We start from the raw sequence: 14773 nt of genomic DNA on the forward strand, positions 1-14773 counted from the left end.
CAAATTATATACATTTAAAATGTAATGCGTTACATTACCTTGTTATCAAAAAAGTTATTAGAATACTTTGTAACGCGTTATACACAACTCTGTTTATAATAAGGGCTCGTTCTAATACATTATCGTTTCTATAATAACAGCTCACCCAAGGGGACTTGTGTGGCAGAGACACGTTTCAAGTCCACAATGAATGGATTTTTAAAGGTGTTATTTAGCAACAAAAAAGTTAGGAGAACGTTAAACATTTGTTTTAAAAGTACCTCTGTGTCAGAAGAAAAGCTTTGCATACTTTCAGGAGCACCTTTAATTATATTAATTTATTTATCTTTAATGATAATTATAATGACTCCGTTTTTTTCTAGTGTGCATCAGATTTTGTGACTTTTATTTTGCAAGTTTTGTTTTCGTTTGGCCGGTAGGCCATTTCATTCACTACGCTCGTACATGCTTTTCCTCTTTATATGTTGCTTACTTTATCACGCGTTATTGATCTCAACGTCTTGTACATGATATTCTTTACGTGTGCAGTAAATATCAAAGTCCTTTAAAAACGATAAACATTCCATGGATATATACACGCAGCGATCCATTTTTGGATATATGCACGCAGTAAGAATAACTCAAATAACCGGTACATTCGTTTATATAACACTATAAGGTGCATTTTATACTGAAAATTGGAATAAAAATTTCCAATATTTTCAATATTTTAGGTGTATAATATATAGGGCACGTTTATTTGATCTACAACATATTTCCTCTCAAGAGAAATGAGTAAAAGAGAAGGTAGGTTTTTCATTTTCACTTGTTAGCTAACTTGTTTAGTAGATCCGTGTTTACCTTAAAGTGTGTGTTATAATAAACTGTGATTTTGATTTCTGTCAGGCAACGGATGCGCCCGAAAAAGGAAGACAGAATCAGCGCAGAAAACAGAGGAATGTGTGAATAGATCATCTCCTGTGATTGAGGCATTTAAAAGTAAAGCTATTAGCATGACCCAACTTTAATTATTAATACTTCAATAAGAATAAGTCTAACTGTGATCTACTATCAGTTACTGGATTTGAGTCCTAAGTGGTTCTGTGTCAATATGCCGTAGTTTCAAGACATGAACAAGCTCTATTGCATGGGGAGTGAAAGGTAATCTGGCTAAATAAAATAATAAACTAATTTTTAAGCCGCTGGGTTCTGAAATGCATGACAAATTCAGTTCATTGGTTGATACAGTGTTTGATAAGTGTTTGGAAAATAAGTAAAGCTGCACTTCCCTCTCTATGATCATTTGTAAATGATTTGATAAGATTGTGTTCTTTGGTGCTTTTTTAACCTCAGTGTTTCAACAAGAACTTGACACCAAGCATGACAAATATGAGCGTCTGGTCAAACTGAGTCGAGACATCACAATTGAGAGCAAGAGGACAATATTTCTGCTACACAGAGTGACAAGGTAAAAGCTGGCTAGGTCAGATATCTGGAAATACAACTAATTATGTATCTTGAAAGGTTAAGAAGAATTATGATGTATTTCAAGAAAAGAATAAACCCAGAACATTTATTGTTCATTTTAAATTGTTTACAAACAGTTTGTCTGTCTGTCAACTTAGAGTTCTAATCATTCTGTAGTGCAGTGAACAAACTGGATTTAAAACCAGGATGATGTTGCATAAATCGTAATAATGTGTTTTATTGTATAATGTTATTTTTTTAAATGGGAGGTTTAATTAATATTTAATTGAAACGTTTCAAGGTAACAAACACAGTTTATTATTTAAAAAAAAAAAAACCCAGTACATTACTCCACAAAACAATGTTGATGTGACCTTTAAGAATCCACTATCCTGTTAAGACTGAAATGCTTTGTGTCAGATTTCTTATATATTATTCTTTTTAGAATATGGAACCGTAACCTTTTTGGTGGCTGATAGTTTGGTTCATCTCTAATGTGAACATAGTGTAATAAAACTAAATAAAATGCTTGTTGAATGAATAACAATATGATTTTTTTTGTATGGGACTGAACTACAGTGTACCCAATGTTGAAGAGGTTTTGAATGAGGCAGATGCCAGACTGGATGCTGTGAGGCAGAAAATTGGTCACATATCTGAGGAGCTTGGAGAAGAAGATCTCTATCAGTTCCACAAAGCCTTCATGTCAGGTTAGTTTTCCCATCATAGAACAATCTACAAGCATCCAACACTTATAGGTAGTAGAAAGAAGAATTAATTTTAGTTAAGCACCAGACCATTTGGAAGTCTTTTTAAAAGTATAATGTTATAAATTGCAGACAATTATATAACAGGTTTTTGATCATTGATAAAAATAGATTTAATAAAAATGCATGTGACTAAAAATAATGTTGATCAAAATATGGATTAAAACATAGTCATTTGGTTTGATAAATTCAAAGATGATTTGATTTAAACAATACAGGTTTTATAAAATATACACCATTTCATAATTTATCATTACATTTCTGTCCTTGAGTATTTATGATTCCTACCACAAAACTGGTTCTCTGTTATTGTTATCATTATGTGAGTTTTCATGATGACCCCACATCATGGAGGGCTGCAAAAAAAAAAAAAAAAATATGAATAGCTTGGAAGAGTATGGAAAAGTAAAAAAAAAAAAAAATAGCACCACTCAAACTCCAGCAGAGTGACCCTCTCACTGCAGATTTAGATTTAGTATGAGGGACGAAGGTTTTAAATTCTGCCTGTCAGTTACATTTACTGCATTAGCCGTTATCCTGAGCAACTTAAAGTACTGCTTTGTATGCTAGTTTAATAGATCAGTTTCTAAAAATGGCATCAACCTAAAATCCTGTTAGGGGCAGGTTTGTTGCCAGAAAAGACAACATGCAATTCATGGGCATTGCTTTGTGGCTTTTATTTATTTTTATTATTTTAGAATATTTTAGTATAATAATGAAGGGATTGGCATTATGAAATAACACATATAGACTATCTTATATTTTTATATATTCTTCAGTATATCTAATGAAATTTTGCACACTCTAGGTATCATTTTAACAAGTTTCATTAAGGACCTTCACTCTAGAGGTTTTTCTTAAAGTTCCCAAATAGGCCAAGCTCCTCAATGCTTCTCCTTCTAAGTTCTTTTTTAAAAATATTTATTTATGACATTTTGCATGGTGAGTAATGAGACAGAATACACAAACGTGTACCCAACAAATAACACTGTCAGATATAAACATTATTAAAGGAGGCGGGGAGCAAGAAAAAAACAGAAACCTAGCAGACGCTTTTATCCAAAGCGACTTACAAATGAGAAAATACAAGCAAACACATCCAGATGTAAATGTCAATAAGTGAAAGCTGAAATTCTGATCTGTTGTTTCATATTCATCTTTTGATCTCAAACCCAAATGTTTATAGTGTATAGCAAAAACAAAAGAATCGTTCAGAATGTGGAGTCTGCATTTGTCATTAACTATAGACATACTATTTAGGATAATTCAGCTATAATTATAGAGGACCACAAGTTAGACATAATTAGTTAATTAATTAGTTAATTATTTCCTTAATACAGAACTTTCCATACATCTGTTTTCAACAATTGCCTGATTGACATATCATTAATTAAAAAATAGAGCAAAGTATGTATCAGCATATTTCTGTGTCGGTGTATGTAAGCATTTGGGACCCCCTCAATTATTCTTCCCCCTGTCCCTATGGCTATGTCAGCATCTGCATAAAAGCCTCCACCTCCTTGTGTCTGTGTGTGTGTGTGTGTGCGCTAATTGTTTCAGAAAGCTGAATCAGCATTTGTCTTATATGTCAGAATAACACTTCAGTCAGATGCAAAGGGTGGAATGATAAATCTGGAGACATGATCTTTATAGTAGATGAATTTTATTTGCAGAAACTTCTTCATATTGAGAAATACTGTAGTCGGAGTGTAGTTGGAGTTCTGTTTGGGTCTTGTTAGTCAACTTGCCTCCCTTTCTGTCTAGCTAAATGTGTGAAAGCCTACTCAATCTATAACATGTTTTTGGGTCATTTACAGTGGTGCTTAAGTTTGTAAACCCTTTAGGATTTTCTCTATATCTGAATAAATATGACCTAAAACATCATCAGATGTTCATACAAGTTCTCAAAGTAAATAAAGATAACCCAATTCAGTTTTATTTGTACAACACTTTTAACAATGGACATTGTCCCAAAGCAGCTTTACAAAAATATATAAATTTAGGATATAGGTTTTAAATGTATGAATTCATCCCAAATGAGCAAGCCAGAGGCAACGAAAAACTCCCTGAGATGATAGGAAGAAACCTTCAGAGGAACCAGACTCAAAAGAGAACCCATCCTCATCTGGGTGACACTGGATAGTAAGCTTATAAATAAATCCCTTCTATAAATGTGCTAATACTACATGGTCAAATAGTGCAGTTGTGTAACCAGGAAAATGCCTTATGGATTTTACATAAAGTCAGTTTTGTTGAACTTATCCACTGTTCACTGATGGAGACTTGAGTTCAAAACTGTTTGTAGCAATTACAATCTTAAAGCTATCATAGCAATTGTAGTCCTAGCCATCATAGCATAACTGTTCATGTGAATCATCTTTGTTTTTTAAGTGGTACGATTCTCAGTAATCTCAATGATCTTTAGGCTGCACCATGTGGGACCATCCTCAGCAGCAGCATGTGACTTCCAATTGATGAGAACTCCTACCAGAAGTTGTGTAAAAGTAGTGCATCAGGATAGATCAGGCAAGTACGGAGAGCAGATGGGGTTAGGATCACTGGTATCTCAGGAATATCATGTGTAGCTCGACAGAAAGAGAACGAGAGAGGGAAAGAGAGGGAGAGATTATTAGGTATTCTTATTGTCCCATAATGGTTAAGGACAATATACTCTGCATGAGTGCAATCAGGGACTAGCAATGACAGCATAACTAAAGGGAAGAGCCAGAAGGTAAAACGGACATGAGGGTGCCCTGGGACATAAGGCAGCCAGCCACTCCGCCATCAACAAACCTGGGATAACAGGTTAAAGGGGGCGGGGGGGGGGGGGGCGGCGGCAGTATCCAAACATCCCAGTTCACCACAACATTCTATGCCTATGAGCCCACTATATCTGCTCCTTTACCTAAGAAAAAAAATATTCACAAAAAGCTTGACTAAACAAATGTTTTCAGGCAGACACTGAGACTGTGTGTGAGTCCCGAACACTAATTGGATGGCTGTTCCAGAACTGTGGGGCTTTGTAAGAGAAAGCTCTTCCCCTTGCTGTAGACTTCACTATTTGAGGTACCAAAACAGTCTGCACCTTTTGATCGAAGTAGGCGTGGCAGATCATAAAAGACCAAAAGTTCGCTCAGGCACTGTGGCATGAGACCATTTAGTGTTTTATAGGTTAGTAGTAGTATTTTATAATCAAAGTTAAATTTTACTGTGAGCCAATGCAGTATGGATAAGATAGGGGTGATGTGGTCATATCTTCTGGTTCTAGTAAGGACTCTTGCAGCTGCATTCTGGACTAACTGGAGCTTGTTTATGCACCTACTGGAACATCCAGACAGTAAGGCATTACAATAATCTAGCCTAGAGGTGACGAAAGCATGAACTAATATTTCTGCATCATGTAGTGACATTTTATTTCTTATCTTAGCAATATTTCTGAGATGAAAGAAGGCTATCCTAGTAATATTATCTACATGAGTGTCAAATGAAGACCGGAGTCAATAATCACACCAAGGTCTTTTTTACGGTTGCACATGATGAAACAGAAAGGCCATCCAGCATTACTATGTAATCAGAAAACTTATTTCTAGCTGCATCTGGTCCTAGTATAAGTACTTCTGTCTTGTCACTATTAAGTAAACTGAAGTTAATAAGCATCCAGTGCCTAATGTCCTTTACACATTCCTGAACTTTATTAAGCTGGTGTCTGTCATCTGGCTTTGCTGAAATATACAACTGTGTGTCATCAGCATAACAGTGGAAGCTAATTCCATGTTTACGAATAATTTGACCCAGAGGTAGCATATATAAAGAAAAAAGCAGTGGGCCTAAAACAGAACCTTGCAGAACAGCAAACTTTACCTCAGTATAGAGAAGTCACCATTTACATCTACGAACTGATAGTATCAGTCAAATAAGACCTGAGCCAGGAGAGGGCTGTTCCCTTAATGCTAGCAACATTTTCTAGTCTAGGAGAATAGTATGATCAATTGTATCAAAAGCTGCGCTAAGGTTGGGCAACATAAGCAAGGAGACACAACCCTAATCAGAGGCCACTTTAACCAGCGCTGTCTCTGTGCTATGATGAGGACTAAATTTTGACTGATACATTTCATGAATGTTATTTCAATGTAGGTACGAGCATAGCTGCTGTGCTACAACCTTTTCTAAGATCTTGGAGATAAAGGGGAGATTTGACATTGGCTGGACAGTTGACAGGTCGAGGTCAGGTTTTTTTTTAATCAGAGGTTTAATAACTGCTAGTTTAAATGATTTAGGTACATAGCCAGTGCTAAGGAAAAAATTGATGATTTGTAGAAGCTGTTTGATTATTTCTGGAATAATATGTTTAAAGAAACATGTAGGTAAGGGTCTAGTATACAGGTCGATAGGTCTAGAATACAGGTTGACGTTTTAATGGAGAAATTAATTAAGTTAGTTCAGTCTCTCTAAGGGGAGTAAACATTCTAATTGTTGATCTGATATTGCTATATTATTATCTGCAGGGTTAGTTATAAGACTGTCTAGTTGTAAATTAATAGTCTGAATTTTTTGTCTAATACTTTCAATTTTGCCAATGAAAAAAGTCATGAAATCCTCACTGCTATATAATGATTGTGTGCAAGTTTCTGTGGTGGTTATATTCCTAATTAATTTTGCTACAGTATTGTATAAGAATCTAGGATTATTTTTGTTATCTTCAATTAGGGTGGTGAGATAGACTGATCTAGCAGCACTAAGAGATTTTCTATAGTTCAGGATTCTCTCCTTCCATGCTGTTTGAAATACTACCATTTTGGTTTGATGCCATTTACCTTCTAATTTTCGAGTGGTCTGTTTTAAGGTGCGTGTGTGATTGTTATATCAGGGTACTAGCTTTTTCTCTCTAATTATTTTTCTTTTAAGTGAAGCTACCTTATCTAACGTGTTAGCGCAACATTGACTCTAAGCATTCAGTCGCCTGATCAAGTTCTTTGGGATCAGACGGTGATCTAATCATACCTCTGGGAGGTTATTGATAAAACTCTATGCGGTAGCTGACGTTAATGTACGTTTGACGTGGTAACGTGGCAAGGTGCATATATTATGATATATCAATAAGAAGAGGCAAAATGAAGCTTCTTAGGCACATTTTTAAATACTATCTGTGCTGCAGATGGTACTGCCCATTCCTCAGCAAACACCATCCCAACAGTGAAGTATGGAGGTAGCAGCATCATGTTGTGTGAATGATTATCCTCAGTGGGAACTGGGCATCTTGTTAAAATTGAAGAATAGATGGATGAAACAAAATACAGGGAGATATTGCAAGACAACCTGCTTCAATTTGCTAAAAACAACAACGACAAAATAAAACCAACTAAAGCTTGAAAGAAACTTTTCCTTACAGCAGGACAAGCACAAGGCCAACACAACACAGGAGTGATTGAACAACAAGAAGTTGAATGGTCTACAATGGCCAATTTAAAGTCCAGATCTCATTCTAATCATGATTCTGTACCATTGTTTGGAAATTTTAGTCCACAGGCATCATCCAACCAACCTGAATAAACTGTAGCAAGTCTGCCAGGAAGAATGGGCAAAAATCAGTCCCAACCAGTAAAAAGCTGGTGGGAACTTAGCCCAGTCTGTGTATATCTGTGTGTCATTTGTAATCCAGATGAATCTGTAGGGGGTTGAATACTTTTCCAAGTCACTGTATGTATTTGTTATGTATTTTTGTCTTGCCATTCATGTCTTTTTGTTTAATTTAGATAAGGTCAAGCAGTAGGGTTGTTGGAAGTCAGGCAAGGCAGCACCTTTGCACAGGTAGCCTACATTTAAAACCAGGTTATTGGTAAATGTTTTATGTAGCCTGTGGTTAAATGGTATTACCCATTTATGGAAGTCTCATGTTCAGCCAATATATCTTTTATGCACTTAAAACAAGAGCTGGCCATTTTATATTTTTTCATTCTGTAATCAAGTGTACCAGAACCCAGAAGTTAGCATCACACTGGTTCCCAATAGGATTTTCCCATAGGCTTTTTGTTAATTGCAAAAAATAAGCTCAGTGATCAACAAAAGTTTACAATACTTACATATTTTGTCCATAAAGATGATTTTCACAAATGAACACAATTTTTATGAAGTTTAAAGTCAGAAATAAAAAAAAACTAACCGTATGCTACAAATTAACTTTTTTTTTTTGCGAATTTTGCACAGCATTCCTGAACCAGTTTATCTGCAAAGATTTTTCCTGTTTGGCATGATGACGTTTAATGTCTGCGACAACGTCTGTAGTCCCATTTAGCAACATGTTAGCAATCGCCTTTTTCAATATACATAAAAGCTTTAAAAACCTCACGATTCGGGTATTACTTGTGTACTTTGTCGTAGAATTAAGCATGAAAATATTTTGAATTGTATTGACTTCGGGAAGATGGAACTGTAAGGGCTAAAATGCTAACTCGTTTTTGGATTTTGGCATACACAATGATGTCATCCCTGCACCACTCTATGGTGACTGGCTGTAAGTTTAGGAAGTGCTTGATTTGATAAGCAGTGGAGTTTTCTACGAGCAGAAGACGAACTTTAAATGTCAGTGTCACAGTTGATCATATTCATGTGATCGTGGGCACTCAAAATTGTAATCGAGATCAATATTAATTAATTGTGCAGCCCTACCTTAAAGTTCTAGAAATTATTCAGAGTCACAACCTCTGATTGTCATTAGGCATTCTGTCAGGAGTTGGAACTGTTCTGGATCAGTTGGTTTCACAACTGTAACCCAAAAACCACAGGAAGCCGTTTTCTTCATTGTCTCTACTCCACTCTGGAACAGTCTTGCTGTCTCCACTGCACTTTGGTAAATGGCATCATCATATAAGGCGTGCAGTTTCAAGTAACTGCCAAAATGGCCTTCCTGGTAGCTCCAGATAGATTAGCATCCTTGCCTATCAGTGGTATATAGGTCATGCTACTTGAATTACAGTTTCTGCTTCATCAGTTTGTTCTACTGTTTCTTCTAATGTTAATTGAGATTTATTATTTGAGATCATCTATGTTCAAACTTTATATCTCCTTGCACTAAAGGATATCCCCACCCCACCCCTTAGGAAGAGTAGTGTCTTCTAGGCAGGAACATTACTGAACCGAAGAATTGAAATACACAGCGTGGTTATCTTGTGAAATGCTTTCAACCCAGCACAAATGTATAAATCGAAAAGACTGTTGAATGTAGCCCTGTATGAATTATTCATTAAATCAATGCATATCAAGATCATACTCTGTCATATATCTGAACATATATCACCAACAAAATACATATATAGCATGAGTTCTGACTGCATAAGTATTTACCTCTGGTGCTGTGAAACCCCAAGGTTATTTATCTATCTCTGTGTGTGTGCCCGTATTGTACAGATAATTTTGTAAAATCCAAATAAGCTTTACAGATCTTTATTGGAAAAGGTTTAAACAATGTTTTTCATGCTTGGTCAATGAAACATAAACCATTATTGCACATGTACCTGTGGAACGGTCCATAAGTAACTAACAGTTTACAGGCGGTAGGCAATTAAGGTCACAGATACAAAAACTTACGACACTAAAGAGACCTTTCTACTGACTAGGATGCCTGCTCACCTGTGTGAACATGCCATAGGCCTGTTGCTGGGAGGCATGAATACTGCAGATGTGGCCAGAGCAATAAATTGCGATGTCTGTAATGTAAGATGCCTAAGACAGTGCTACAGGGAGACAGGAAGGACAGCTGATCGTCCTTGCAGTGGAAGATTACATGTAACCATGTGTCCCCCCCCAGACGTAGTCGAGAACTTGCAAATGCCTTGGTGGAAAAGTGGGGTAACATCTAACAGCAAAAACTGACAAGTCTGGTGAAGTCAATGAGGATGAGATGCACTATAGTACTTGAAGGAGCTGGTGGCCACACCAGATAATGACTGTTACTTTTGATATTGATGACCCCCACTTGTTCAGGGACTCCATTTCTGTTTGTCAAATGTATACTATACTAATTTAAACGTTAAGAAATTTGCTTGAAATAAAAGCAGTTGAATGTGAGAGGAAGTTTACTTTTTTGCTGAGTGTGCATCTATCTATCTATCTCTCTCTCTCTCTCTCTCTCTCTCTCTCTCTCTCTATATATATATATTACACACGGTATCTCACAAAAGTGAGTACACCCTTCACATTTTTGTAAATATTTGATTATATCTTTTCATGTGACAACACTGAAGAAATGACACTTTGCTACAATGTAAAGTAGTGAGTGTACAGCTTGTATAACAGTGTAAATTTGCTGTCCCCTCAAAATAACTCAACACACAGCCATTAATGTCTAAACCGCTGGCAACAAAAGTGAGTACACCCCTAAGTGAAAATGTCCTAATTGGGCCCAAAGTGTCAATATTTTGTGTGGCCACCATTATTTTCCAGCACTGCGTTAACCCTCTTGGGTATAGAGTTCACCAGATCTTCACAGGTTGTCACTGGAGTCCTCTTCCACTCCTCCATGACAACATCACGGAGCTGGTGGATGTTAGAGACCTTGTGCTCCTCCACCTTCTGTTTGAGGATGCCCCACAGATGCTCAATAGGGTTTAGGTCTAGAGACATGCTTGGCCAGTCCATCACCTTCACCCTCAGCTTCTTTAGCAAGGCAGTGGTTGTCTTGAAGGTGTGTTTGGGGTCGTTATCATGCTGGAATAAGGGAGGGGATCATGCTCTGCTTCAGTATGTCACAGTACATGTTGGCATTCATGGTTCCCTCAATGAACTGTAGCTATATATATATATATATATATATATATATATATATATATATATATATATATATATAAAATATAGTAAGGATATTAGCCCGTGGTGGGTGGAGCACAGACACACAGGAAGCCGTTGTAACTGCGAAACGAAAGTTTTCTTTATTTATGAGGTTCTGGGGGTGTACGTGCGTGCTCTCGTGTGCGCTCATGTGCTTGCGTGTGGGTGTGGCAGCGTGTGGTGCGGGATCAGTGGGCTGCAGGGCTTCCGGCGTCGCACCGATGCTTTCCGGAGGAATCGAAGCTCTTCTCGGCGGTCAGGCAGCGCGTGCAGCTAGGGAGCGGAGGATTCGTTCGGGTCCGAGTCCTCTGCAAGGGAGAAACAAACACACACACAATGCCGATTAGTCAACACGCGTAGTGACACCAATGCTAAGAGCTCGCAGGAAGCCATGCGCACTTGTCATGTGAGCGGAATCTCTCGCGTCGAGCGGAAGAGCGGCCCTTTATACTCTCCCCTCGTCCGCTGGATGGTGGAATTCTCCTGCGCGGCGCACCAGTCATCGGCCGGGGGTGTGTTGGTGGCCCCGCCCCACCGCCACGTGCTTCCTGCTTGTCCACAACATTGCAGCTGGGCCGTCTCTTCAGCGCCAGCGCGGCAGTCGCGGAAGGAGTGATTGTAGTTTCTTGTGCGCCGGCTACCGGTCCGTCGCGACAATAAATAAATAATGATAATAATAATAATAATAATATATTTATATATATATATATATATATATATATATATATATATATATATATATATATATATATAAAAAATATATAATGTATGTATGTATGTATGCCTTTTTTGGTTTTAATCTTGATGCTCATGGAAATTAAAAATCCAGTATCTCAAAATATTCGAATAAAGAATTTATAATACAGAAATGTTGACTTCTCAAAAGTATATTAATTTATACAGTCGATACATGATCGGGGCTCCTTTTGCATGAGTTACTGCATCAATGCAGCATAGCATGGAGGCAGTCAGTAAAAATCAACAAAAAAAGGCTTGGAATATTTCACTTTATGTGTAATGAATCTAGAATATATGAAATTGCCACTTTTAAAATTAAATTACAGAAAAAACTTTTCTACGATATTACAATTTGTTGAGATGCATCTGTGTGTGTATGTGTGTGATCATTTTTTTAAAAAAATAAAATTAAAAACTCTTGGAGGACATCCTCCTCTGGCTGATACTGGCAATAAGAGAGAGAAAGAGAAAGGGATATTTTAGTTATCAAACACTGTCTGACAATGACTAATAACAAGTGCTAAGGTACACTCCTAAACGTACATATATTTGTGTGTGTGTGTGTATATATATATATATATATATATATATGTGTATATATATATATATATATATATATATATATATATATATAATATATAATATATATACACACACACACACACACACACCCCTTATACTCTGAATGCAAGCATTAGTTTAAATTCACTGATATGGTGGCAAGCCAAAAAATTTTTATTAAAACCATTAACAGTTCGATAATTATTAGTGACATTAGGCTACATTTTGCTGACAGGACCCAGGCTGAATGGCGACGCATGGTGGCCCATTAGGAGGTAGTTTATAACATTGCAATGTGTTGGCGTCGTTAACAAATAACTGGCTATCGCAAACATTACATGTAGCATAACGTTAGCTGGTTTCACTGCCACAATGCCAGCTGCCTCAAACAAACATAATGTAGGGCCCGTATTTCAGGTGCTTCGCCAAATTCGAGGCGTTTCCTCGCTTTGTTTGAAATGAACAATAGCATCGGTTGCCGGTGTGCAACCGATGCTATTGTTCATTTCAAACAAAGCTTTCCTCTCTTTTACTCTCAACAAGTCAGGGCAGAGCTAAACTTGTTAAGCTAAGCTAATAGGGATGCACCGAATGTTCGGCAACCGAAATTATTTGGCCGAAAATAGCAAAAAAAGCACTTTCGGTGTTCGGCCGAATAAGTGAAAAGGCCGAATAAATTTGACCGAACAATGACGTGTTTGATGACGCGACCAAATAGCCTATCAACCAGGGTGAGACACGCAAATGTCAAGACCTCCACTTCCGGCAGCGCGCTCGGAGAGATGAGGGGGCGCGTGCATGCACGAGCTACGTGCACGAGCTACGTGCTCTTCGGATGTTGACAAACGTGACATTGTTTACTGTGGATACGTGCATTTGTTTTGTTTCTGTTCCGGAGTATTCAGTCACGTTGTGAGACATAAGGGAGTAGAGTACGGAAGCAGGTAAAGACGTATTTATTTAAGGGCAGGCAGACAAATCCAAATCGTAATCCAAAAAACGTAGTCAAGACAGGCAAAGGGTCGGGCGATTGGCAAACGGGCATAAACCGGGCAAAGCAGGAATCAAAGTCGCGGTCACAGAAAACAGGGTCAAAACACAAAACGAGAAACATGAACTGGGACTGGGAGCGGAAAAACCAGCGGGGACTAAATTAACTAATCTATAGTTTAAACTAACTAAATCTATCAAGGAACATAACATTAACGACGTATCTAACTATACTATATCTACTGTAATACTCCGCGAGGTGTACAGGGACACGAGCGGTATATATCCCGAATATAATCAGCCGTATATAACCGAATATAACCATTTTTTGCACTCTTGTCAATGCACTTTTTAATGCACTTTTTTCTTGTAGGCTACAGAGTGTTACATTCTTTCAGCAGTCAGTTATAGGCCTAACAAAGGCTATTCAAGGGGGGGCTCAAAGATGACCACATAATATTTTTATTTTACTAATTTATTTATTTAAAGTTATATTGTGCCTTGTTGGTAGCCTATGCCTGCTGGAATGAAAAAAAAATGTTCAGTGTTAAATAAATATTTTGAAATTGTAGTTTTTGTAATTGATTTTTTTCTTTGAAAAACAAGACAAAATAGTAAAAAGCACATTTTTACTATTTAATTAATGCAATTAATTGAAAAACACAAAAAAACACATTCGGTCTTCGGCCAAGTTTTTCATTATATTCGGCTTCGGCTGAGAATTTTCATTCCGGTGCATCCCTATAAGCTAATCTTCTGTAGTTTTTCCCTTGTGCTTGTAGGTGTTCTTCTTCTTCTTCACCACTTGTGGACAGACTAAAACACTTGCGCGTATTTGCTGCCCCCTTCAGTTGTGGAAGAATTGCAACCTCGGTACCTTCATTACATATCGATACTTATGCTACTGCAGAAAAACAAGTACCGTCACGTTTTAAGAACGTTGGTACCGACTTGTATCGGTTCTCGTGACATCCCTAATATATATATATATATATATATATATATATATATATATATATATATATATATATATATATATGTATGTATATATATATATATGTATGTATATATATATATATATATATATATATATATATATATATATATATATATATATACATATATGTGTGTGTGTGTGTGTGTGCATATATGACAGTCTCTGCATTCCAAATGGTATAAATCACCTTCCGAAGGGCACATTTAAGCTGGTCATGCTGTAAGATTGTTTCAAACTGAATTTCCAATAACAATGACTTAAAAATTGAGTTCTGAGTCACCATTATTATAGTTTGAAAGTAATTATTTTTTGATTGTGTGTAAAAATTAAATTATTGATTTAAGTGACACCTCGTGTGCTTTATTAAACAGTTTTGAATAAACGGACAAGACATTCTGTAGAATTAATCAGTTTGTAATATTTCAAAATTGATTTAGCCTCATACACTGTT

At 36.8% G+C, this 14773-nt stretch overlaps 1 protein-coding gene across 2 annotated transcripts in view; it reads left to right on the top strand.

Moving 5' to 3' along the window:
- Positions 1-379: 379 nt before the first annotated feature.
- The window catches only part of tsnax (translin-associated factor X), a 31060-nt gene continuing 16666 nt past the window's right edge, over positions 380-14773 (top strand). Inside the window, exons 1-5 of one of the 2 annotated variants that reach the window (XM_053620725.1) lie at positions 614-631; positions 714-786; positions 886-978; positions 1333-1447; positions 2026-2156. In XM_053620725.1, the coding sequence (XP_053476700.1) occupies positions 771-786; positions 886-978; positions 1333-1447; positions 2026-2156 (355 nt within the window). In that variant the 5' untranslated portion in view covers positions 614-631; positions 714-770. Of the gene's footprint in view, positions 787-885; positions 979-1332; positions 1448-2025; positions 2157-14773 lie in introns of both variants that reach the window. The other variant, XM_053620724.1, reaches the window with a different exon arrangement.

The sequence above is a fragment of the Ictalurus furcatus genome, chromosome 3 (assembly GCF_023375685.1).
Source record: "Ictalurus furcatus strain D&B chromosome 3, Billie_1.0, whole genome shotgun sequence".
NCBI lineage: Eukaryota > Metazoa > Chordata > Actinopteri > Siluriformes > Ictaluridae > Ictalurus > Ictalurus furcatus.